The sequence below is a fragment of the Scleropages formosus genome, chromosome 12 (genome assembly GCF_900964775.1).
Source record: "Scleropages formosus chromosome 12, fSclFor1.1, whole genome shotgun sequence".
Lineage (NCBI taxonomy): Eukaryota > Metazoa > Chordata > Actinopteri > Osteoglossiformes > Osteoglossidae > Scleropages > Scleropages formosus.
In genome coordinates, this window is record NC_041817.1 from 22058609 (window position 1) to 22085583 (window position 26975).

The 26975-nt window shown below is 45.7% G+C and overlaps 1 protein-coding gene across 1 annotated transcript in view; it reads right to left on the minus strand.

Moving 5' to 3' along the window:
* LOC108930404 (ephrin type-A receptor 6-like) overlaps positions 1 to 26975 on the minus strand; it is a 165125-nt gene that overhangs the window by 28119 nt on the left and 110031 nt on the right. The window contains exons 6-8 of the mRNA XM_018745623.2: positions 2206 to 2330; positions 1323 to 1485; positions 242 to 350 (exon numbers count right to left, since the gene is read on the minus strand). Of these exons, the coding sequence (XP_018601139.2) occupies positions 242 to 350; positions 1323 to 1485; positions 2206 to 2330 (397 nt within the window). The remainder of the gene's footprint in view (positions 1 to 241; positions 351 to 1322; positions 1486 to 2205; positions 2331 to 26975) is intronic.

The window sequence follows — 26975 nt, forward strand, 5'->3', positions numbered from 1 at the left end:
ATCACGCTGGTTATTTCCTCCTTAATGAGTGTGTGAGGAGGCGAGGCATTGTGGGTAAAGACACGCTGGTAGACACGCAAGGCCAATCCCAAGTTTGGCTGGTCCCGGTGGTCCACGCTGAACAAGATCGCTCTGCCCCCTTGGGTGGGGGTGGGGGGGGGGGATTGGGTGATGTGCGTGCTGCTCTACTCCCGCGTCAGAGAAAACGGGTCCAAATCTGAGGAAGACGTGTTTCTCTTACCGTCCTGTGATGAGGAAGAAGAGGGTGAGGATGACCAGAAGGGTGAAGCCGCCCGCTGCTGCCGTGACGATGACCAGCACCTGGCCTTGGTCCGCCGCGATGTCGGAGGCTTAGGGGACAGAGAGCAGAGAGAGGGGTCCCATCATCGGCATCCCTCGTCCGTGACCTGTTCCACTTCCCCCGCACGGCTAAGGGAACCACGAGATGATGGTTTTAAGTTCAAGTCCCACTTATGGGAATGCAGCGGTGCATTAGTGTGCTTCGACAGTGTCAGCGATGAAAATCTCTTTACCCACCAGCTAAAGGCATAAAAATATCACATAATGAATCCCAGCTGATGCCGGATCTGTGGCCTGAGCTGGATACAGGACGCGATGCTTCCAGCGACAGAAAAGAGAACAGACATAATGTGAAATATTCGCATATTATATATGCTGAAGTGTTAGGCTGTGACAGAGGCCATCAGTAAAGGCAAACATTCCCTGATGAGAAATGTCACCTCCTCACTTCCCAATAATGAAATACAGAGAATTTCACGGAGAAAAATCAACATTTCACATGTCCTGAAATTGGACATCTTCGCATTCGGAAGGTTATATCTCGCTTGGTCCCGTTCTGTTCAACTGGTTATATTCATCGCATGAAATTGCAATTTAGCCACGATTGTCCTCTTAAATAGGAACAATTTGATATTCATGATTTCCCCCTTTTTAATAATTTCTCAAGCGCACTTAATCACTGGTAATTGAAACGCAATCATTGTTATCCCCTTTTTGTGTTTGTAGATAAGGAAGATCAATCTGCGATGGAAACGCGGGGTCAGATCGCAGATGGATGTGGAGCAAGTTGACGCATTTAAGCGAAGGAAAAAAAAAAGAGGCACCTGGCCCGCCGCTGTTATCTTGACGGGATGAGGAAATTACCGGCCTCTGATGAGGATGGGAGATACTGGCTAGTGCTGCGATTTCTCACGCGCGGAACCCCGTCGCAGAGTTCGTTTAATCTTTAAAGCCGAGAACTGGCTGTGAAGAGACCGACTTCACGCGGGAGCTACGGAGAGGCGGAAAAGCGGTCGCCGTACCCTCGTCTCCTGTCTCGTACTCAAACTTGGGGCTGTAGCTGCTGTATCCGGTGGCGGTGCGGGCGCGGATGTAGAAGACGTAGTGGGTGGAGGGACGCAGCCCAGTGATGATGACGCTGGGAGCCTTGCTGCGGGTGGAGGAGTAGCTCAGCTGCTCCTGCTCCTGCGGGCCGAAGAGGAGGGATAGGGAGCGTTTAGTCCCACTCAGGCAGGACGTGGCATATGTCACACAGGTTGGGGCTTCCTGCTCTAACACTGATGTCAAAACACAGTCAGAAGAGCAGGATGTGTGACTTTAACACACCTTTAACACACAGAACAGAGGACCTGCGCTATGCCAATTTAAACATCTTTCAATTTATAGACCAGAAGTGAAATCCAATCATTCAACTAACCAATTCATTCATTGATACTTTTCTCCAAGATGACCGTCAAAGTAACTAGTGAGTGTTTGCTCGTTGTCATAGCTGGGTATCAATTCAGGGTCGGTTCCACGCTCAAAGATATCATAGAAGAAGGTTGGGTTCAAGCTTGGATTCTTAGCATGCAAAAGCTCTTACCCCTATCCTACCTCCCACCCCGGTACATTGATACTTTGTCTAATGCTGGAAATATCTTCGGTTTTAACATCGCCTGTCTCATCGATATCGAAACAATATCAATATCAACAAATCAAAACTCATGTTAAGCATTAGAAGTTCTCTGAACGATTTGGGCACTAACAGATGTCCCCAGGATGAGATTCACTGGTGCAGAAAAGTGACAAATTGTAGCTTAAAGGAGAAAAACAGGTGCAGGAGGGTGACAGTAGAGTTATCCCCACGGGTTTGTCTCTTTTACCGTATTAACTGCGACAGTCAGTATAATGTCCTGGGCGCCCTACCTTCTCATAGTACTTGATCTCGTAGTCCAGCACAGGCAGGGCGGGCTGTTCCGGCTCCGGCCAGGAGAGGGCGATGCTGTTTTGGGAGGCCCAGTCCTTTCGAATCATGCCCACCACGGCGGGTCCTAAAAGACAGATCCGTGATCAGTTACAAGGTCACAACTGAGCCTACCCCACCCCCTTCTCCCAAGGTCTCAACTCCCTGCAGTCCATCCACGACCACAACAGACTCATTAGAAGCCAGTAATGAGGGCCCCGGGACGACCACGTCCGGGACCCTCTAAAAAGCATGGCGACCCTTAACAACAGGGCCCACCGCCAGGAAGCCAAAACAGTGCAGTCAGCAAAAAACCCTGGGAGAAAAGGCACCATCCGGCGCACACAGGAGGGCAGGGATTTCCTGCACACCCTGCTGAACCCAATTTAGCGCTCCGCTCTGCGCACTTGCCAAAGCTCCAGGAAAATCATTATCACACATGGATCTGCTGCAGGTCCTCACTCATTCCCCATTTGAACAGACATCTTGCAAACAGGATCCATCTATGATCGTATGCATCATCCCAGCACCAAAAAAAATAGTGTCACTGACATAATGCATAATGAACAAATTTATTCTACTCAACAAGGGTCTCAGAACTCGTATAATATAATACAGTTTAGTTCTCATTACTAGCATTTATTGTTATGTAGCGCTCAGTCTTGAAGACAGACTCAGAAAGTGGAAAATGACAAACCACCACATACAGGGCCTGTGAAAGTATTCACCCCCCTTGGATGTTTTCATGTTTTATTGTGTTCCAGCACCATAACAGGGAGAGGTGTTATATGTATGAAAGACAGAGTAACTAAGATGAGGTCAAAGGCACACAGTTAAGAATAAATAATGAATTAAGTAGAAAAAATGCTGTTATCACCCATGTACAGTATTGTGCAAAAGTCTTAGGCACTTAGATGTTTTGCAAAAATATTTGTTTCAGATGGTTATTTAATTTCTTCTGCATGAGTGTCAATGGGAAAGAGCATATTTTAGATTTCCAAGCATTCCTTTTGAATACACACACACAGAGTATGAGACCACTTGTCCTGAGTGGTATCACAGCGAACTGGAGCCTAACCTAGCAACATAGGGCGCAAGGCTGGAGGGGGAGGGGACACACCCAGGATGGGATCCCAAGCAGGACTTGAACCCCAGACCCGCCAGAGAGCGGGACCCGGTCAAGCCCGCCGTGACACCGCTCGGGACAAGTGGTTATTGACGATGGATGGTTACTACAGTAAGCTTTGTAGGAAGTTTATTAATTAAGGGCATTATTTTTGGAAGCATTCTCACTTCACAGCCTTTTTCCCCAACCAAGTGCCTTAAACTTTTGCACAGTGCTGTACTTTATAATGATAAAGTGAGGACGAAGTGGAAGACTGGCAACGGAGGAGAGGAAAACAAAAACTCGACATAATTTCTTTGGGATGGTTTCCTTCCCAGTCTCCTGACACCTTCATGAGTCCATCACCGTATGTTACTTTTTTCTTTACATTGTGTTATGCATACGTCACTTCTACAGGGGACCACTTGAGAAATAAACAATCTATGCTTTCGATAATCATGTAATTGTTTGCAAAGCTTGTTGTCAATTATTGAATGAACTTTTGTTTACTGTGAGCTGTAAGTCACTTTGGAGAAAAAGTGTCAGCTGAATGCATAAACGCAAATGTAAGAAACAAAGAAAAAAGTGACTAACTAAATGTTTTATTCTTGCATCTTGGAAAGTGATACCATCGCCAAAATCCTGTCTCGTGAGCGCAATATATCAGATAATATTTACATTCCATTTCAAAAATGAAGATTGACACTGATAGCAAGATTTTTCAATTCAAAACGCAGTATGAACCTTGGTCTCCACGTTATTATTCATACGAGAGAGGGAACAAATATTTAGCCTGGGAGATTAAATGTGTCAAAATCTTATTACCAATACTGATTGAATTCTTGCTGCTAAATATTCACCCAGAGCACCCTGAAGCAGCCACTGGGTAATGACAAGTTCTGTTCAAGTAATTAATATCCCATTAGATTTAAAACTGCAAACAGAAGCAGGGCTCAAACAATAGTACGGATGCGGGAATAAAACCGCATGAGGAACCGAGGTGGCGGAACAATCCGAGACATACCGTTAGACCAAAAGTACATCTGGCAACAGGTAGTGTAGCGGTTAAGGCCATTGCCTTATAGTCAAAGGAGCCGGGTCTGAAGCCTGCTCCCGATGCACCCCCCCCCCAAGCCCCTTAGAAGAACATACCCTGAACTACCACAGAAGAGCTACCAAGCCCTATAGGCAACAGAGTAATTCTACTTCCAAGGATTGTTAAGAAATAATAAGTTCCTCTCTTAACACTATAAATCACACACATTGCCTGAAACTGCTTGTCCCGAGTGGGGTCGCAGCAAGCCGGAGCATAACCCGACAATACAGGGCACGAGGCTGTAGGGGGAGGGGACACACCCAGGACGGGATGCCAGTCCATCACAAGACAGCCCAAGCGGGACTCGAACCCCAGACCCACTGGAGAGCAGGACCCAATCAAACCCACTGCGCCACCGCACCCCCCCCTACTTTGGAGAAAAGCATAAGCTAAATGAGTGAATAACATTGACAAAGCACAGGGACCATCACAAAAAGCAAGTTGATGCTTCACACACACACACACACACACACACACACACACACACTCATATGCATGCCAGCTTTCATCAGAATTTTGGTCCCTCCTCTTTGTTCTTCTCTTCCCACATAGGAACATTGTTTTGAAGTTGGGCGAAGTCAAGCCAAGGTCCCGCCCCCCTCTCCGCGCTCCTGCTCCGCCCCTCTCCGGCACGGCGAGCCGGCTGGCGGCTTGCTGATAAGGAGCGTGCGGGAGCGCCCGCGGTGGCTGTGAGCGTAGGCCGCGCTGCGCGGCGAGTCGGGAATAACGGGGAGGATTTTCCCCACGGGGGGCGCGTGACCCGCCGCTCGCCTGCCTGGGAAACACAGTTAAGAGCGCCGTTTAAAGGGCGACGCGCTCGCAGCAGGAAACAAGCAAGGCCAGGCCCGGCACCGCTCGCTTTGTAACGTGGAACACATTCGCAATGAACTGTGTGCATTTTTACCGGACATTCTACGATTCTGAGTAACACCTGGAGGCAAAACCTTGCCAGCCGAAGTCAACTCAGTCTTTCGCAATTTCATGCCTTGTTTTACATCAACATTTCAATAAAGAGTAATATGTAACAATTGCCCATAATTATGTCAGATATGATGTTATTGTACATTCAAAGTCAGTGCTCACACAGAATAATACTGTGCTCGAAATATTTCGTTTTCTGGTTTCTGTCCACCACCCAAAGTTTTTTCCTCTTGTGTAGATTTAGGGGATTTATTTAATACCCTCCCTTGTCCTCTGTGTTTTTCCCCATTTGTCTTCACTTTCTAATTGTGTTGTTAAATAATATTGCTACTTGCTGAATATCAGTTTTTATTTTTCCCCTTTCTAGACTTTCTAAATTGGCTAAATAAAGGCTGAGAGAAGTCATGGGGCCCTTGTTCATTTAGCTTACACTTTTCTGCAAAGTAACTTATAATGTCAAGGTACCTGCAATTATGTACCCATTTAAACAGCTGGGTAATTTTTACTAGGGGAACTGTTATTGTGAGTAACTTACTCAAGGGTATTACAGCTGGAGGTGGGACCCACACCTGCAACTTTTAGGTCCAAAGGCAGCAGCTCTAGAAAAAACTAGAAATACTGCTAACTGACACTAACGTCTAAAAACTGTAGAAATAGTACCTCTAGAAATACTAGAAACAATAGAATTAATAGCCTTATTTCTATTAACCTTTATTTAGCTGACTCTTTTGCCGAAGACGACCTTGGATAATAGATAATTATAGTCAATAATTACGTTAAACTTTACAGTGATTTGCCCATTTGTAGAGCAAGGTATTCTTACTGTATCATTTCATGGTAGGTATGTTGATCCAGGGTATTACAGCAGGAGAATTTGAACCATGAACCTTGGGTGAGCGAATGCATGTCTGATGCAAACTCTTTCATGCCACATACAGTATTATGTATGTATTATGAAAATTTATGGAAAAACAAGAGTGAAACAAAACATGCAGTTTTGTATTCTCTTCTCTGTTTGTGGGTACATCACGGTGAAAATTTCTGCATGGTTGGTGACATCCGCTCCAGCTGGCAGCACAGAACGGAACCACATGGTGACACGTCGGCTCCTGCTCTCAGGAAAGTTTTACAGTCTAATGAAGGGCGCCGAACCCCTCTGAGAAGGGTCTCTGAGACACGGTGCATTGCGGGGATACGGATGCCCACAGAGCCCAGGGGATGCCGCACCTCTACCGTAGTCGCCGCCGTGAATCCGACAGCAGGAAGGGCAATCGGGAGACCCTCCCAACGTCTCCATGCCCCCGAACGCTGGAAGTGTCCATTAAAAAGCACCTGTCATGTGCTAAGGAGAGTGAATGGATTCTGCAATCAGCCGCGGTCAAATTCACGAGCAAACGCTAAAGTGAACTAATGGAAACTCATTAACTGTGCTTGACCTGTGTATGATTTTTAATTAGCTTTCTCGCCCTCCAGGTCTCCATTAACTCTTTTTAAAAAATCGGCTCCGTCGGTATTGATGTTACAAGGTGCAGAATAATGTGCTAACTGTGTAACGCAATAACTGCCTGTAAAAGTCAGGCCTATTCCGACTGGTTTATGATGTGTTATAATTCCTCCATTTGGATCCCCGCATTCATTGCCATTAGAAATTAAAAATGCACGACCATAGAGGCACATTTCTACAGTAAAGGGGGAAAAAAAGGGTAACTTACAGTTAGACTTGTCCACTAAGTTAATTACAACTCTTGGCGTACAGGTACATTTCCTTTTGTACCGCACCTATTCAGGGTAGGGGCCTTGATCGAAGTTACTCAAGCAAGAGAGCGGAGTACAATTTGCATTCTTCCAACTGCAAGTTAATATCTTTAAAAAAAAATGTGGAAAAAGATGCCATAGGCAGCCTCCAAAAAGTAGCTGAGAACAATAGGAGAAAACTGCATAACTGTACTCTTGATGGTGTGCAACACTCCATTGCCCCTGAGGGCACTTGCCCTGGAATATGGGGGCAAGAGGGTAACAGCGCAGGGCTGTGAGCACTGACCCGAGACCCACCCAGAGATTGCAGAGGCAGCAAAGCACTTGCATGGAAAACCCCACCGATGCTCAAATCCTAAGCCTCCCCCTCCTACCCCGACTACAACAGGCCCATCTAAAATAACAAAACTGAGGGCGGCCTCGTACCCCGTTATTCCCAGACAGTGTGACTCACTCCACTTCTCAGCAAACCACAGAGAGAACCACTGTAAAGGTGAGAGGGTGTCAAAATGACAGTGAGTGTGACCGCCGGCGTGGATCCGCCCATCCCCTGCCTCTAGGAAACGGCCCCTGGGGGGGTGAGCTCATTAGCTGCTCCGCGGGTTCATTCACCAGTTAGAGAAAAGCACCGCAAGTCAGAAATGGCAAGATGAAGAGGAGCACACTGGCGGTGAAAGATTGCACCTGTTGCTTTCCATGGCAGAAGTCTATAACTAAAGGGGTGATTTTCTTTTCACTTCAGCCACCAAAAAAAGTTCTTCTCTTGCTTCTTTCTACTGATCTCTTGCAGACCAGACATGACCTTCTCGATATCGATATAATTTCTCATTTAATGAATACCCCGGGATTTTACTTTTCTATAAAATGCATGAAATTATAGATAAAATTTTCATTTAAGATCGCATGCTGTTATTCTGGTTTGTTTTAATTTTTCTAAATAATTTGTTTTATTAAATACCTGCAAAGAAACGACTGTTCGAAGTGCATTCATGACACCTAGATGTGTGTGTCATAAGTCCTCCAACTAACGAGCTCGGAATTTCAATCTCTGAAGCTTGGCAGATGTAAAGTACTACAAGAAATGATGCTGAAACACAGAAACTGAATTTATAAGTGCAGCATAGATATGCTTGGAGACTTAATCCGGGGGGAAACTCATGATCTGTATTAATAACTGCTCACTGTTCACCTCAGGAGAGGAGCAAACCCAAAATATGGAGCATTAGCTTCACACTTAGCAAATAATAAAGATCGAGAAAATGGTATTAGGAAGACATGGAAAAGATGGTGGGCCCAAGTGCAGAATCCATAGTTACCATGAATTAAATCTTTACTAAATTACTTACACAGGGTGAACACGAATACTGGACACGGCACTAAACGTAGAAAGCAAGAACAATGTGGTTCCTCCAAGTGTGGGAGTGGCCATCGTGGACGTGATGGGTATTATGTGCCCTGACATTTCTGTTGACTTTCCAGGTAGGTAGAACCCTGATTCAGAACCAAGGGTGCGCCTGTATACATTCCCTGATGTACAAAACGCAGAATAACAAAGCACACCGTTGAGCCTAGGAATTAAGCCCCGCCCCTTACTACTGCAGAGGGATAGGCTTTGAGACTCCTGTCAAACTCCAGATGTTATGGGGAAAGAGTCATTTTTTCATCATTGATTCAAATTCGCCTGATGGATAAAATTATTATGGAATTTGTTCAGGACACACCCTTATAGTCATGTCTACAGAGTGCGTAGCTTCACAGTTTCCCGTTTCTCAAAGCTAGATGCTGCATTTATGGGATACGAGGGTGAAGATCTTTCTAGAAAAAACAGCGGCAGTTTTTCTGCAATTCCGCTCTAGGTTTAAACCCACGAGGGAACCCGTGGGGAAATATCTAGCAATATAAAATGTGTGAGAAGTATAACAGTGTAGAGTGTTTGTAAGTTTGCAAGGCAAATAATGATCCCAGAGGGACAGAGCAGTGACATGAACCTGAGACAGATACACACCGATGTTATAGCCACAGCATCGCCAGCAGCGCCCTGCTACTTCGCCTTAATGGGAAGAGCCTGTGATTTCCCGCTCTCCCTGCAAAGTCACACCTACCAACGATGGCGCTGCCACTTCCAGCCACACAATGTGATAGCTTATAATTGGACTTTTCGCACCTGAGCCCCAAGCCTTATTCTCTCCGAAATCCCGACTCCGGCGAGTTTCCCTCCTCTGTCGACTCGCGGTGTCCTTGTGTGAGCGGTGAAGCAGAGGTGAGGGAAAAGCTAAATCTGAACCTCAAAGCTTCCTGTTTCTATTCTGGTCTGTGTCTCTTTGTTCTCACAAAGCTCCCCTTTTGCAGTTTTGGAACCTTCCTAAATCTAGAGTTCAACTTCTGAAGTGGGTTCTTATATCACTCTCAGGAATTTGGAAGCACCTACTCCGGTGGAAATTCACCTCTCCGAGGTTCACCTGGGATTTCGAGACTGCCGACTGACTGAAGAGCCACGGAAACGGCACATCTATCCAAAGCGTAAAGCGATTGATATTAGTTTATAGGTGGCTGCACTTCTCCTGAAGGTGACACATACTGGTGGCTGTGGCCTGATGTGAAGGTCGAGAAGATGATGGGTTAAGAGATTGGGACCAGCCAACATCCAACTAATGTGAAGACATTGACATTGACAAAAAACACAACATAGAGATCTGGTGTCCAGTCCAAGGTGTACCCAGCCTCACGCCCTATGCATCCAGAAGAGACTCTACACCACCTGGGCAACCTCTGGGTAACCCAACCCCGGACAAGCGATTATTGATAATGTATAAACGGGTGGATGGACTTCATGCTCATAAACCATGGAGCAATAACAGAAGACTAATCTTTGTTCTAAAACTCATTTGCAACTAATTGTCCCAAAACATCTCTCGTAATTAAGATATATGAGGAATATTCTAAGTAAAACCAATCTATCCACAGTTCACAGGACAAAACACTCAACTATTAAATTGGCGATTTGGTTTATAATCTTTGACTTTGATGCTGACACTATGACTCCGATGTCACATTAGGTGGACCGCCGCCTCTTAAACTGTCCGTTCAGCATTCAGATGTTCCACAAGCGGCTGCTCCTATCACGAGTCCTGTCCAATTCATCACGCGAACCTGCTGAACGCTGCGTCGCGCGGAGGTGTAATTAACGCTTAATTAAAGCCATCCGTCATGGAATACAGGCCGGAGGGAGACCCTGTTCTTGTACTTTGGAAAAAAAACAGGGACTCGGCCGCTCTCCGGACCGCTCCCTGGGAAGAGGAAGCGGGGTTCAGTCCAAAATCGCGAGTTTTAATTGGGGTCTCCGAGAGGGGACAATCTGTCTTGTTTGTCTTAAACGGTCATTTGGAAATCCAGCAGGGTGTTATGGCAGGACGGCAGAACTCTGAGCTGGACCGGCCTCACCACAATCAATACTAATTTGCCCTTGTTCTCCGGAGTAATTAAACAAAAGAACAGGATCCTTTCATTCGGTGCCAGTTCCTGCGCAGGTCCAAATCAGTGCGCGTTCCATGTGCTTAAGAGCTTTATTAGGAAGGAGACCAAGCTGGCGCTGGTCGCACGTCTGATAGAGACCGCCAGCGAGACCTGCTGTAAATCACAAGGGGAACAAGAAGCCAGGAACACAATGCCCTAATTCTTTATGTTGAGCAATAAACCACATCTGATTCTGCGGCCTGTTTCCAAAGGAGCAGAATAAATAGATTTCATTACTAATGGAGCCATGTGTTCCTCTATATAACTGAAATATTTGTCTTTTCCAGAATTAATAGAAATGGAAAAGGAAATCACAGCCTTGTTGCCTCCCCTCACATGTTCAGCGCAGTATTTCTAGAAGCTGTCGCTCTCAGCTGTGTCCCTGTGGACCTTTTTTTTGGAAACCGTAATTTTCATCTCTTGATTTTGGCATTTCAACCTGAACGGCACTATAATGGGGAGACATCGCAAATAGATGCCCTTTCCGTTTCTCCTCCGACTGTTGCACCTTGAATGAGAACAAAGTGGCGCTGTGAAGACAAGATGACTGTGCAGCATCGATAAGATAGCGGGCCCGTGACACCGTTAGCCTCACACCGGTTTCATCAAAATTACGTTAAAATTTCAACTTCATTCATTTAGCTGATGCCTCTGCCCAAGGCAACTAATGATGCTAAGCTTTTATACTACGATACTTACAATGATTTACCCAGTAATACTACAGGGTATGCTTGCTCCATCAGCAGATAGGACAGTAGTTAGTGTGGCTGCTCTAGACTCAAAGGGCAAGGGTTCAAATCTCCCCTACTACTGAAATACTCTCAATAAAGGTATTTGCCACAAATTGCTCCAGTAAAAATGACCCATCTGTATAAATGGGTAAATTGTTTTAAGCAGCTTATCATTGCAGGTGGCTTTGTAAAAAAGGGTTTTATAACTGGATAAATGCAAATATCAATTTGAGTCCTTGCGGATTGAAGGACTGTTGATTGAAAAGCATATAAATCATGTGAAATGGTAAAAACAGCAGACAGTCTCCACTTGTCAGAGGAGAACAGTGTGGAATCCAGCTGCTGGTCTACAAAGTCTTCCACCTCTCAACGACAAGTTAAAGATCAACAATGAATGTAGGAGGGTTACATGAATCAAAGTCTATTGCACTTCCTCCAGCTATTTCCTTCACAGAACATGGGTTCTGGGACTTTCTAAAACCAAGGCAATGGCTCAAACCACAACACTACTCGCTGCTACAAGTCAGATTCACTGTGTGTAGTTGCGGGCGAAGATGCAGAGTAGCTGTGGATTCCATGTCGTATTTAACAGAAAGCATGTTTCAAGTTCCAGGTGCAGAGTACAGAAAACAGACGTCTGGTAGATGTTTCAGCTATGATCTAAAAACCCATGCAGATGAGAGAGAAGCTCTAGCACAGCACTCCTACGTCTTTTAAAAGGAACTGATGCCAAAGCTACGTTTTCATCTGAGAGAATCCCTTCATAAAGGGTCTTCACCAATTAGTCCTTGGAGCATCCTGATGTCTTTGGGACAGAGGAGTCGTAGGTAGACTGATTGGGATGTCAGATAAAACAATATTCTAGTCTTGCCGAAGAACTTCTATAAAACGTAAAGCATCCATCACCACCTTTGCAGCCATTAATCAGCTCCGTTTCCATTAATGAGTCAATCCTTAAAATGGGACGGTCATTAGATGAACGGAAATTGTCTTTGCGGAGGGAAGGACTGCTGATAAAAAAACTGCATATAAATCATGTCAAATGGAAAAAATGTGTCTGCTCGCCTGAGGAAAAGAGCCTAAAAGGACTCCTGGAACCCTGCCGCCGGTCTACTGTCTTCCTCCTCTCAACAACAGGTTAAAGCCCAACAATGTATGTTAGAAGGGTTAAATGAGCCAAAGTCTATTGCATTTCCTCCAGCTATTTCCTTCACAGAACATGGGTCAGGAAGTGACAGCACATTAAAGGCACTGTGGTTTAATACCCTGCAAAGGCGATATATCAGACATGGGTGGCTAGATGGTTAGACAAGCAACCTGTAATAACAGCAAGGAGAGGCCAGGGTAAGACTGGTCTGCTTGAGAGGCGAACTGGGCATTATTGACCGAGGTCTTGCTGATTCATAAAGTGATGCCCTTAAGGATGACTTAAGAACAGAAAGTGGGCAACTAGGGAAAATTGAGCTTGTACTCATCTCTTCCTTGTTTAGCTGTCGCTGTGGTCGAGACAACCTTAATGTGGCCTGTGAGCAACAGCAGAACAAGTCTAAGAAACTGAATGGTGACAACTCTTGCATTGGTGTGTGGCTCTCCAAAATGTCTCAACAAACCTCTGTTGGGTGAAAAACACCCCCAGGTAGCACATCGGTTAGAGCTCTCACCTTGCTGGAAGGCCACAGGTTCAAATCCCACCTCCTGCTGCAGTACCCTTGAGAAATCGCTCCAATAAAAATGATCTTGCAGCAAAATTAAATAATTGCAAGCAGCTCTGCCTACAAACAGAAAATTGTGGGTAACTTTGGAGGAAAGTGCGAGACATTTAAATATTCACGACCTCATACAAAAAGCATAGAACTAATACAACATGCAAAAGACCTATGAACAGAATAACTCAGTTTAATGCGGGCTTTGTTTTAAGCACCGGGGCACAGAGGAGATTCGTACCCGTCCACCGTTACGAACCCTTTTGATAAATATTCTTTGCTGCATTGAGCCACAAAATGCAATCTAAGGTCAGACACTGTGAGCTCTCCTATAGAAAGAAACACATTAGATGAGTTTGAGTTGAAAGGAAGCACCAGATACGGGCAGCGCTAAGCCTTCCCTCAGCGCAGATAACTTTGGTTATAAAACGATGGCGACAATTCCTGCTCCCCCCGTCTCCGTCGCTCTGGCCGTCGTGTTACAGCGCAGCGGGATGACCGCACTCACACTGCCTCGGATGTGATAACCTCTGTATTAAAATGACTAACCCTCTGTGTCACCTGCTCTCGACTGTCGAACAGCCGGCTTCCCGACAGGACCCCGGGGCCGGATCTCCGCTTTTTCTCACGGTAATAAACGACACGGAACACACTCCTGCATCGCGGTGTGCGGATCTGCATGCAGAGAATGAATCTGCTTGGAAAAATACGGCCCCTCCGCCAAAAAACCAGCCGTGACCAGTGGCTTCTCTCTTGAACCCGGACCAACACCGCGCGAGGCTAATTGCGGATTGTGTCCTCCAAAAGTGTAAACAACGCTGAGAGGAGTGGAGCTGGTGTGTGTGTGTGGGGGGAGGGTGTCTGATATTGAGGCTGTAGACAATCATCTGATCCCTCATGTGCTGGAGCCTGTCTGTGTCCACGGCACATCGCGGTCGCCACGGTGATGCCAGTCTGCAAACACTCTTCCAGATGGCTATCGACAGACGCCACCCAGCAGGCAACCCAACGGGGCTTTTCTGGGCCCCAAACCCAAGGACCTCATCTCTCTCCAGCCTACAGAGCAGCTCTGAGAGACGGCCTCCGGCCTCCGGCACCCTGGCCTCGAACCCAGCGCTCTGCAGACGCACTCCGAGATACACACAGAGCTCTGCGGATGCCAGAGACCGGCTTCCGCTGTCGGTACCGACGGGCAGGGACACCAGATGCTCACGGCCTCTCGGCCAAGCCAGGCGGCCTCTTGAGACACTCAACACTGCCCCCGGAGGCCGTGCAGCAAAGTGAGGAGATGAATCGGCAACACTGAGCTGCTCTCCGGTTTCCCTTCATCATATTCGGCAGTCATAAATGGTGCCCGTTTCCTCGCAGATCTCTAATACCCTCCAGTTTAAAACTCCATTCCTGGAAATGTGCTTTGAAAATCACGAGGACACCAAAGGAGTGCTATTTCAGCCTTATTTCCTCGCGGTTTCATTATCTGATTTTGTGTCTACGTCTTATAAGCAAGACTTATGTTTATTCAGTGAGAAAAGATTTTATCATCAGGAACTGCTATTGCTTATAGCTTAAAGACACAGATTCTTTTAATGCCAAGACTTAATGCCAACTTTTATCTGCCCCATTCTCCAGATTTCTGGCATATTTCAAATGCGTATACACCTCAAAAACGGATAGTAATCTTAACACAGGGTCCTGTGGCTTTCCAGTGTTAATCATAGTCTGGGAGCTATTCAGTCCCGCTGCCACAGGGAGATAAAACTTGAACATTATACAGTGCCTTAATTAAGATTTTTATCTCTATTCAGTTCTAAAATGCAAGGCTTGCACGGCAGGAATTTTGCTATTCAGAGCTTTTCCATGTATGCACAAATACCTCATTTGGATCCCAGACAACATTCATACAAGGTCGCATGAAGACGTTTTACTTTTTCGGTGCTGGATGCCCTACTTGCACTACGTGGCCTGCTTGCGTACGGAATGTGTGGGTGCCGTCCTCCCGCACGGTGACGAGCGGGTACGCATGGGAAAGAGTCTTTTACCACAGATGGCTGCAACATGGCGATCATATTTATATCATCTGCTCTGTGTTATTGGTTATGCAATTTTATGCTCAGTGTCTGTCACTGGTATGCTGTATGTCATATTATCAGCGTTTGGCCTCATTGCTGAGCAGCAAGTGGTTGTAGCTGTGATACTGTGACCAGTTAATTTCAGGCTGAAAATCCCAAACAGAGCTCAACCGTTTCCATCTTCGACAAGTCACTCGACAGGAGTCCCTCGAGCTACAATCCAGTTGTGTAACGTAAGCCGCATGCGATGATTTCAACAGCGATGAACGTTGTTGAGCCGAAAACAAAAAATAATTTAAAAAGTCATTTATTACCCTAGATATAATGAGCCCTGTCAACTTGGGAATTTCTGCATGGCGATCACAGCGCAGATGCTTGATCAGTCACCGTTTTAATTGTAATTGATACCACTTAATGTCCAGCCAATGTACAACATAATGTATCCATACGCAGTGGAAATTGTCCCAGATAATGTCGTCTGCACAGCAGTGCAGCTTAATGATAAGCCAAGATTTCTTTTTGCAAAGCTTCCCGTTTCTATACACATTAAGCTCCTTCAGCTAGCTTGTGCACTATTTCTTATTTTTCACTGCCCATGGGAGGGCTACAAGACCGGCACATTTTTATAGCATTCAATGACACTTAAAAAGGGCATAAACAAGAGCTGTGTGGAGGGTGGGACATTTTCATTATGAATTCTCGACGGATACCTCCAGGATAATTAAACTCGTGATGCCTGAATATGCAATGTACAAATGGCGAGTCAGGAGCTGCAAATTGATTATTAATCTTCTTAAATACCTTTTTTTCAGTTTAAGTCCAGTTCAATAATACAAGCAAACAATCATTACGTGGCAATATACAGTAAATATATTCATGCAAAGACAATCAATCATGTTGACAAGTGAGGAAGCTACACAAATTTAAATGACAAAAATATTCTTTATCATTTTGCATACAGCACCATGTGGAGCTTCAGCAAAGGTGCCTTTAAAACAAAATATGCAATGAACTACATATATACGTTCACAGGTCCTGGGTGGTGCGAGAGGATGTGGGTTCGCTCCCTGCTCAATCTGTGCTCTCAGTTCCTCAGTTCGCATGTTCTCCCTGTGTCTGTTTCCTCTGGGTGCTCTGGTTTCCCCCCACAGTCCAAAGACATGTTGTTCAGCTTCACCCATAGCGTGTGAGTGACAGAGAGAGTGTGTGTGTTCCACCGATGTATGGATGAGTGACCCATTGCAAGTAGTGTATCTAGCAGTGTAAGTCACCTTGGTGAATAAGCTGTGTGGGCTGATAACACTACATAGAGTTCATCTTTGGACTGTGGGAGGAAACCCACACAGACACGGGGAGAACATGCAAACTCCACACAGACTGAACGGGGATCGAACCCATGTCCTTTCGCACCACCCAGCCGCTGTGAGACAGCAGCGCTGCTCCCTTTTACAAATGGAAATATAAGCTTGTTAGAAAGCTAACATATACATATTTTCAATTCATTGTTCAACCCAAAGTATGAATTATATATTTCGCCCTCTTAGAAAAGTAATTTAATTAGAAAATCCTGTAGTTTGATTTGTGATCAGTTGTGACTTACTTTTCCATTATATCAAGCACACCCCCCCCCCAAAAGAAGCAATCTTACATATTACAAGATTTAATTATATTGTAGCTATAAAAGGATGTGCTCCAGCGATTTGTGTGTAAGTTCAATTGATCCAGGAAATTGCTAGTGGTTATTTACCATGGCACTGTGATCTGCCAAGGGGAAGAGAGGTGCTCCTGCCCCCTGGTGGAAGTTTGGGGAAGAAAGTGGGTTGGGTTCTGTTCTCCAGCGGTTTCAGCAACCAGTCATGGATCTGAAGCTCTGGACCAGTGAAACAAACCTGGACATCCAGGAGCTCAGACACCACCCACCGCCTGGATTATGAGCCACACTTGAGTAGGAGACAAGCACCAGGTGTGGCCAAGGAAGCCTCTGCTACTTTAATGGAATGAGGGCAAGAAGTACAGACATTACTGGGGAACTATGAGCTGCTAAGTGTTGCCTTTTTCACACTGTTTATATTGAAAATAAAACTCCACAAGTCTATTTTTTGTCACATCACACCTGGCCCCTCCCTGGACTGGAGACATGTCTGGATGCCATGTGGAATCACCTTGTTTCCAGTCCCTGGTACCGGTTTGTTTTTCTGAAGGGAAAGGCACTAACATATGTAGCCTGCATTTTCATTTAAATCAATCTTTTAAAAAAAGGTGGAAGAATATTTCCACGCTTCGACGAGGAAAACAGATGTTGCAGAACATGTAAACATTTGGTCTACAGCAAACATTGTACTTTCATGAGGAATCAGGGAATCCAGAGAGAAACTGGGGCCTTAAAACAAGATATGTTGAAAGAGAAACAGCTTAAAATGCAGAGGAGAAAACATCCTTTTGGGGAGGGATGCAAAACTCCACACAAATTGACTAGCTTCCTGGACAGGCTGCAGTCCAGTTGAGAGAGACCTCCTGATTGGCTGAGCTGTTTGACATGACAGGGCTGATTGGCTGAGGCATGCGGCGTGGTTCTGCTTATTGGATACGGAAAGACACGGCGTGTGTGATTGGCTGAGACTTGGCACTTAAGGTCTGATTGGCCGAGGTACCACAATTCCCTTTAGACAGACGATACCCCCCCCCCCCCCACACTGCCACCTGCCAAGACTCGACTTCGGCGGGAGAGACAGCTCTGCGCCAGGAGGCGGCGGATTCGCTTGGAGACGCATCTCGGCGGCAGCGTGCGCATAACGAATGTGCTTCGCTTCCTAATGGCTCCTCCGTGCTCCACGCAGGTCTGGGCGGGAGCGATCAGCGACGGCTCAGAATGTGCAAACAGACAAGTCCCGAGCGCTCCTTGTTTTTTATTCCCCTGCGAGGAATAGTCCGTGTGCACGTGAAAGCACAGCTCACGGGTTATGACTTAGGGAAAAGTCTACAAATATTTCAATACGTTGAAATGTGTAAACTGGAAGGCCACGCCATGAAAAGTGAGGCGGTTTAAAAAAAAAAAAGGGACATCATGTAGAGAGACATCATCACTGCAGACTGAAGGGTCCTTTGAACCCCAAGAGCAAGGAAACGGGACATTGTATAATAATGCAAAGACAGAAAGAAAGGAAGAATGTTGTACTCCGCCCGCAACTCACACACAGACACAGACACACACACAGCAGTTGCTGTGCGAGCCCACCCTGCGATGATCCTTCGCTAGTCTAATGCAGGGCCCGTTCATCTGCGGCACATGGAGCGTCGGAGGGTGAGTCCCTCATTCCTCTACCCCGCGGTGCAAAACCACGGGGAGGCAGAATGGCGTGAATGCCACGGCTCTCCATCCACCGCGATCCAGCCACACACCGCTGGCTTTTTCAGGGGTATTGCAACTTCATTCAATTAAACTTTTCCACACAAAAGCGGCGGTGGGAGCGCAATGAATGGCTGGCGAGGAGCGGGAGGATAAAGGACCAGATGGCTCTGCTGGCACCTGGTGGCACAGTCCTCCGTTGCCGCATTGTTCCCGGCATGTAAATGTTTACAAAGCACCACATCTCTGTGGTGAACTGGGAAACAAACCGCCGCATCAGGACCGGACGCCCGACATCCAAACCCCAGTGTGGGTGTGGATTTTTTTTTATTTTCATGTCTCATTCCTTTGACGGACTTGAAGAACCGAAAAAAAGATGCACCAAATAAAAGCGAAAGATTAAAAGTCACGCTGTCAAGTGGGAAGTTTAAAAACGGGGGAAGCTGAGTGGCGGGATGACATGCTGCTGACGATTTCAGCTGCCAGGGCTGTCATTTCTGTGACGGGTGGGATGGCCGGGGGGGCAGGCGAGGTCCTGAGCTGTCAGATGGGTGGCCCCGCCCCAGACACGCTCCCCCTCCATTCCACCCCACTAAGACCCCCAGAAGACTGCAGACCAGCATGTTTCCATCTCTATCTGTCAGTGACAGCAGTGCTTAAGAAGCCTCTGGTTGAAATGCAAGGCTCCGGCTCATCGCCCCCATCCCAGAGCACCCCCTCCCTGCTCTGGGGCTCCTCCTCATCTCTCTTGCATGTCCAACGCAGGGTACGACGGAGCACTTTGGACCCAGAGGGCCGAGATGTACGGGCCTCGTGCTCACATATGCAAGGGTTACAGGAGACTGAGCTCTTAGACCAGAGATTCTTAACGTCTTCTAGGCCTCAAGCCCCTTTGGCAATCTGACGGAAGCTAAGGACCCCTCCAAGAATAATATCCATAAATAAAGTTAGAGAAAACACTGAAACTTGATAACCTATTGTAAGAATTGTACCATATATTTGAATAGTACTGTAATTTAAACATTTATAAACTTTTATTCAGTAATCATTTGTTACTATTATTTTATTATTAGTTATTTTCAAATAAAGCCTTCATTTCAGGGATCCCCTAAAGCCTATCCTCAGACTCGAGGTTAAGAACCACTGCCTTAGATGCTGCTTCTTTATTACAGATATTGATAACGCTGACAGGAACGATTGATTATGATGACAGTGAGAATGCCGAAGGTACTAATGATTTGTTAAATTGAGTCATTTACTGTTTATTAAATAAGGCCTCATTTTAAGTGCTAAAATAATCTATAACAAGTTAAGCACTATTAAAATAATAATAATAAAAAGAAGTCATCAAAGAGTAAATAGAAAAGAAAAAGCAGGCGTGATGAGGAACGCATCGCATTACATTTTCTTTCTGAAATTAAAACATTCTGTCTTTTTTGCACTTAAAGGCAAAGCGTTAATAATTCAGCAGCCATTGTTTCTCAGTGAATTAAGAAAACTGTGTGGCAGCTCAGTTCATGGCTCCACGTCAGCGGCTCCGTTTATAAGGACAGGAGGAGGCAGGGCTGCTGTGCCCCGGCGGTCATGGAATTGAAAGCAAAAGAGAGTGAAAAAAATGAAAATTCCGTAAGGTGTGGATCGATTCCCTCCTTCTCCTCACGCTTTGTTTCCCGTGACCCGAAAGTGAGGCGCTGCTCCATCGCATTGACCTCCCTCCCACCCGCACCACCATGGTGTAGGATTCTGAAAAGGTGGCAACCTTAATTTTGACAGAGGGGAGAGCGCAATTGTGCATCTTTTTGTGAATGGCATCTCATGTCTCAGGTTGGGGCCCCAGCTTGCAACAGAGGGTAGGAGAAACCTCAGCAACAATGTTCTAATAGTTGAGCCATCAATACAGCACATTTCCCCAAAACCCCAGGTCGCGACCATACAAATGAACAACCAGCTGGGAGCGGGAGGGAAACAAGATTGCCATCACTTCCTCTCTTCAAACCACTAAAAATCAACTATACTTCATATCTATCAGCAAGAAATGGGCAAGTGAATCTGGGCGCCAGTCGTTGCTTAGTTAAAGTCAGGGTTAGGCACCAAAAACACGACCCATCCTCTGAGGTCCTACGACGTATCACTAAGTGAAACGTTTACATTTACTCATTTAGCAGACATTTTTCTCCAAAGTGATGCACAACTTGGAATAAAAAAGTCCATTTCACCAACAGATGGTGAGACATAGATGCAAAGACGTGTTTCTGAAAATGCACACGTTTTGTCTGATGTCCGGGTTTAAAAGAGCACAAATTACACCGGTAGCTGCATATAGAATAGATACAGAGTACAAATGTTGACATTTACATGTTGCGTAATGAGTGAAAACAAAAACGAAATATTCAGCCAATTCAGTACCATGTGTAATAATTTATCTTTGTGCTAATTTGTATATAGGGTTGCTGGTAGTGTAACGGTTAGAGCTTCTACCTTCGGCCCTAAAGGTCGCAGGTCTGGGTTTTCACCTCCATCTGTAATACCCTATACAGCTGGCCTCTGATTTACGATGACGAGCTAGTGATAGACATTCAGTAGAAACTGTATTTTGAATTTCGATTTTTTTCCAGGCAAGCGATATGCGGAGCGATACTCTCTCGTGATGCTGGGCAGCGATAGCGATCCGCATCTTCCATTCTGTCACGCAAAGGTGTGTATCGGGTGTATTCAATGCATTTTCGACTTCACGATATTTTCGACTTGATGGGTTTCGCGGAACGTAACCCCATCGTAAATCGGGGACCACCTGTGAGAGTTACTTACTCTAAATTGCTCCAGCAAAATTACCCAGCTGTGTAAATGGATAAATAATTGTAAGTGGCCTAACACTTTAAGTCACTTTGGAGAAAAGTGGCAGCTGAATTAAATAATGTAGGGAAGATTACAGTGCATATTTTAGGTCTTGGCAACAGAATGTACATTCTAGATATTGGCAAAAACTACTGAAAATGTGCTCATTGTACACCCATAGGTAACGTGTGTGTGCGGTCCCTAAAATGAGAATTTGTGAACTTGGTCCAAAAACGTTATGGTCATTAAAGTACGACATCGTTGACTGCATACAACACTGTTTGCAATAATTGTACAACAAAAATCTTTTTTTTTTTTTTTCCCCATAAACAATCCTGCGTGCTTTGTGATTAAACTCGTGCTTTCTTCTGCTGCGGACATGCTGGATGCCGATCAAACAGCGGCCCATCAAAAGATGAGCGATGCCAAAGCTGGACTCCCGGAACCGGAGGCCTGATGAGCACTTTTCCACTTTGAGCGCTGCTCCACAGCGCCTTATCAGCAACACCTGACAGCGCGATTCGTCGTCGAGCCACAGGCGCCGGAGCTCCTGGCCTTCTGTGGAGTAGCAATGCATTTACCGGCATCGTTGTGCTGACAAGCAGACGAGCGGCATCTCGGCCGCTGAACTGGTGCATTATACTGCGAGTCGAAGCACTTACTCAAGGTGCGTGGGTGGTTTCGGGGCCATGACATCTCTCATCTGTCTTACAGCTACCGTCTCCTCCGCCAGCTGTCCGCGCTATCTGTTTCCTGGAGATGCCCCCGTGCAGTTGGACTTTTGTGGGGTTCTGAACTTTGCAGGTTTTCTGGAAGGTATTTCAATCATGCGGGACTGAGTGTGGTTAAGTGTATTCACGTCGATCTGAAACCGTGTATGTTCTCCTTATTTATTCCTTTTGCATAAATTTAGCTACTTACAATTATATACTCTTAGCAATATGAGTATCGGAGGGATCGTGGTGGCGTGGTGGGTTTGGCCTGTGCTTGCTGTGGTGCGGGTCTGAGGTCTGAACCCTGCTTGGGGTACCTTGCAGCGGACTGGCATCTCATCCAGTGTGTTTCCCCTCCCCCCTTCAGCCTTGTACCCTGTGTTGCCGGATAGGCTCTGGCTCGCCGCAACCCTGCTTGGAACAAGCGGTTGTAGACCTTGCAATATGGGTATCTGGGTAATTTGTACTAGAGCAATTTATGGTGCCTTGATTAAGTGAACTAAGAGTGGGGGCTTGACCCTGGAACCTTACAATTGTGAGTTTATAACCAGAACCACTATGTCACCTGCTGGCTTTGTGTACACTTGAACCGTAACAAAGTTCCCACCAAATTTGCTTGCTGGGATGATGAATGTCTGATCTCACTGAGAGGATTCAAAGGGGTTAAGAAGTAACAACCAGGTGGTATGAAGAGCAATATGTAGCTTCCGCTAAGAGCAGCAAGCTGGCACTCGGTGGCTCAAATTAAAGAGCGCAGCTGTGCCAGTCTGTGGGAGCTGAGATATTTATCACCTCATTGTGAGAACGCACTTGCTGGCGCCCTAGGCACTGAAGAACCGCACGCAAGAAGAGTAACATGATGTATCGGCTCGCTCGCAGAAGGGTCGCCGGCCACCCGCGGTGTTCCTGCATTTAAATAATTCTGCTTGTTTAAACACCTATAGCTCTATGTCTCCTTAGAAGGAACGCAAACACCTTGGTTTTTCTAAAGAAATGACATACCCCCTGCGTGCTGTTAGGATTGCAGTACGGAAACATGGTTAGAGAGCTTTGTGATGGACTGACATTGTGCCGGACTCTAGGTCGGAGTTATTAACCTTTGATCCGCAGGCAAATTTCAGGGGGTCCTTGATCTTGGACGGGAAAAAATTTCCATCATTATTTTCACTATCAGAAATTTTGCATTTCCTTCAATTACAAATTTAGGCAAAATTAATATTTTCATAACTCTATTTCAATATAATTGCTTTCCTTTGTAATCCTGTGTATTTTATTTAATGTATTTAAATACATTATTCTGAGGAGTCCATAGGCTTCACTAGACGGCCAAAGGGGTCCATGGCATAAAAAAGGTTAAAAAGCCCTGCACTATACCATCACATGCCTGACTTGGGCAAGCGGTTAACAACAGTGAGTGACTGGGTTAGGGAGCTGGATATTGGAAATATTGGCTCAAGGTTCAAACCCAAGGTGAGGGGCTGATGTGCTGTTTCGATCATAATCTTGCTGACAATTCTACTCCATTCCACATAATTCCAAAGAAAAAATCCACACAATTTCAAGGAGAAACTGAGTTAAAAAGTGCTGCTACAGCTGCCACTTTACTTGTTGCTGGAGCCACTGCCGGTGCCCTCGCGACCCTGGTCTCATGTAGCCGTGGACTTCTTGGTGGACCTGCTGCCTGATCCCTCTGCAGCGATTACCCATGGCCCTGGAAATGTCAGAGGCGCTATTCCAGCAGGTATTCTGCCTATATGGCCTAGCAGAGGATATCATGTCGGACCGAGGTCCCCAATTCACCTTGCGGGTTTGGAAGGCGTTCTGGAATAAGCTGTAGGTCTTGGTGAGTCTCACCTCCGGTTACCACCTCGAGTCCGACAGGCAGGCGTGCCTGACGACCGCGTGCCTGACAACCGCGCACCTAACCACTGAGCACCGGACGACCACCATGACCACCCATGACGACTCCGGAAACGCAATGTAAAAGCTCCCACTCCAATGCACCTGGCGGTGGAACCTCAAACTGAGAGAAGTTCTCCTCACCTACTTTCCAATGTCCTCTGTTCTGTTCTGTAGGTGCAACTCTCGTGTGATACAAATAAAACATCTGCATCTGAGTCCGTCTGCCCGAACTCCTGCATTGACCACGACAGTAATCATAAGCAATCTTGAGGAGACTAGAATGTGTGAATATGTCCGATTATTTCCTAAAAACGGTCCTTTCAGCAGAAACGCAACATGTTGAATCTTTAGCTAAAATCTTTGCCATTGAACGATCTGAGGAGCTCTTATTTCTGTCTTCGAGAAGGTGCATCAAAGGCTGTGCGGCAGGAGGACTCTGCGTCGCAGCTAAATGTTTTAGTAAATTATGTTCCGACGTGCGTGTTTGCCCTCCGTTAAACGTCCCCTACAGGAAACACGGCGCGCGGCAGCCGCTATGTAAACAGGAACAGCCCGGCTGACAGATCTATTTTTTACAGAACATTTCCCAGCAGACCTTGCAGGTACCTCCACGTCTCTGTAATTAAAACAAATTAACTTTTCACTGAGACGGAAAGTTGACGGAAAGGGTTGGGTACGTTTCCTTGGCGTTTTGCGGTGCCTGACGGTCGCTTTGGGTTCCTTTCTTTTTTCTCCGGTTCTATGAGCAGCTGGCGGTGACGTGCCGGGGGTACAGCTGCCAGTGCGGCGGTGGCGCACGCTCGATAATTACCCATGATGCCTGGAGGCAGAGTGCAGGTTATCTCAATCAAATTGGCTTCCGAGACAGAAATGAAGATAAAGCCCCCATCTGAGGAAAGATTATTACAAAGCTCTTCCACATCGTGGCACAGAAAGCGGCCGTTGAATAAAGATGTCTGTTCTCATTTATGCACAACATGGCAAAAGACTCCTTTGGCCTTTGGACATAATAGGGAAGAGATGCGTAACAATTCTAACAGTACAGATGAGTGCATTCCTGTCCACATCTAAAAGGTGAAGTATCATCAACACTGTCGCTGCCGCCAATCCAGAGCTCACTTATCTCCTTCGGTGCGGCTACTGAAAGACATTTTAAAAGCAACAAAGAACAACAGTATAAATGCACACCATTATGAATATATTTGTATATTTTAGAAGAGGCCATAAGACTTATTCATCACATGAATAACTGTAACAGTGGCAGTAATTAAGAACAACACATTCATATTCATATTCATGATCTGCTCTAGTTCACCCGGGAATGAGATCTATGACGCATTCAAGCAACTAAAAACCTCCACCTCGAGCAAAAAAAAACGAGAACTGTTTAACTATATTTCCCAATAAATTAATGTGGAACATGCTGCAACAGCAAGAGAAAGACAGCCCCCATCCAGGGTGTACACAGACAGTTAGATGTTGTTGAGAAAATGGCCATAGATGGTGAATCTGTATACAGGAAGGTCATTGAGGGGACACTCAGTAAAATCATGGTTGTGGAAGTTGGCTTGGTCCAGGATTCCATTAAAAGCAAGACCATTCCCTAGGAAGCCGTTCAGAGAACGCTTCTCATTAAACCTCCATCGTGCTGGGGACAGATGTGCTGGCTGCTAACTGGTCTGCTGGATGCCTCTTCTCATTGTCACCCATAATGCATCTGTCATGCAAATGCGTTCAAGAGTCTCTCTTAGTGATGAGAAGGGCATTAAAGGGACTGCGGCATGCAGGAGTGTGGCCCCGCCCACCTCTGGGATTACCGGCCGTACCTGATTAAGTGATGAGGGTCAGGCGAAGCCGTGTATTTAAATGGACTAATGAAGGAGAGCAGTTCGTTATACTGTGGAGCTGGGTTTGGAAAAGTATGGATGATGTTGCTGAAAGTACGTCCATTTGGGTTTTTTTTTGATTTTCTGCTTATCAGTTTCTTTGTTTAAATGTGTAACACTGGCAACATAACAGTATTAAAATATATGTACTCTCCAGCACCATGGCTCACTGCTGTCCAGAACTGTCTGTTATCCACTTTCCAATGAGGAGTCCAGCATATATGTATATATCATATATATATATATATATATATATATATACATACACGTACGTATATGTGTGTGTATATATATATATATATATATATATATATATATATATATACACACACATACATACTGGTGGTCCATGATTTACAATGATTCAAATTACGATTTTTTTTGACTTTACGATGGTAAGCTGGTGATAGACACTCAGTAGAAACCATACTTAGAATTTTGAATTTCGATTTTTTCCCATGCAAGCGATATGGGGTGCAATACTGTCTCACGATGGTGGGTAGTGGCAGGGATCCACATCTCCCAGTCTGTCACGCAGAGGTGTGTATTAGGTGTATTAAATGCATTTTCGACTTATGATATTTTCGATTTATGATGGGTTTCGTGGAATCCATCATAAATCAGGATCACCTTGTATATCCCTATAGATTTTAGATATTAGATATATGTACACACACACACACACACACACACACACACATTTTCAGAACCGCTTGTCCCATACAGGGTCACGGGGAACCAGAGCCTAATCCGGCAGCACAGGGCGTAAGGCCGGAGGGGGAGGGGGACACACCCAGGACAGGACACCAGTCCGCCGCAAGGCACCCCAAGCAGGACTCGAACCCCAGACCCACCGGAGAGCAGGACTGCGGCCCAACCCACTGCACCACCGCGCCCCCGAAATTAGATATATGTATATATTTAAAATATGTATAAAAACTATTATACAGATTTGGACAATGTGTCTCACTGAATAGAAACAAAATTCATTCCTTGGGTCATCTATATAGCATTTCCCTCAAGGAAGTATTCAGGTATAAACAAGGAGAACAAAATTTAACTATGTAGTTAAAAATGCTACAGGCAATATGGGTAACCTGTGTTCTACTAACTTTCAAATGCACTTGTACAAAGACTCATCTACCAGTAGACTGACTT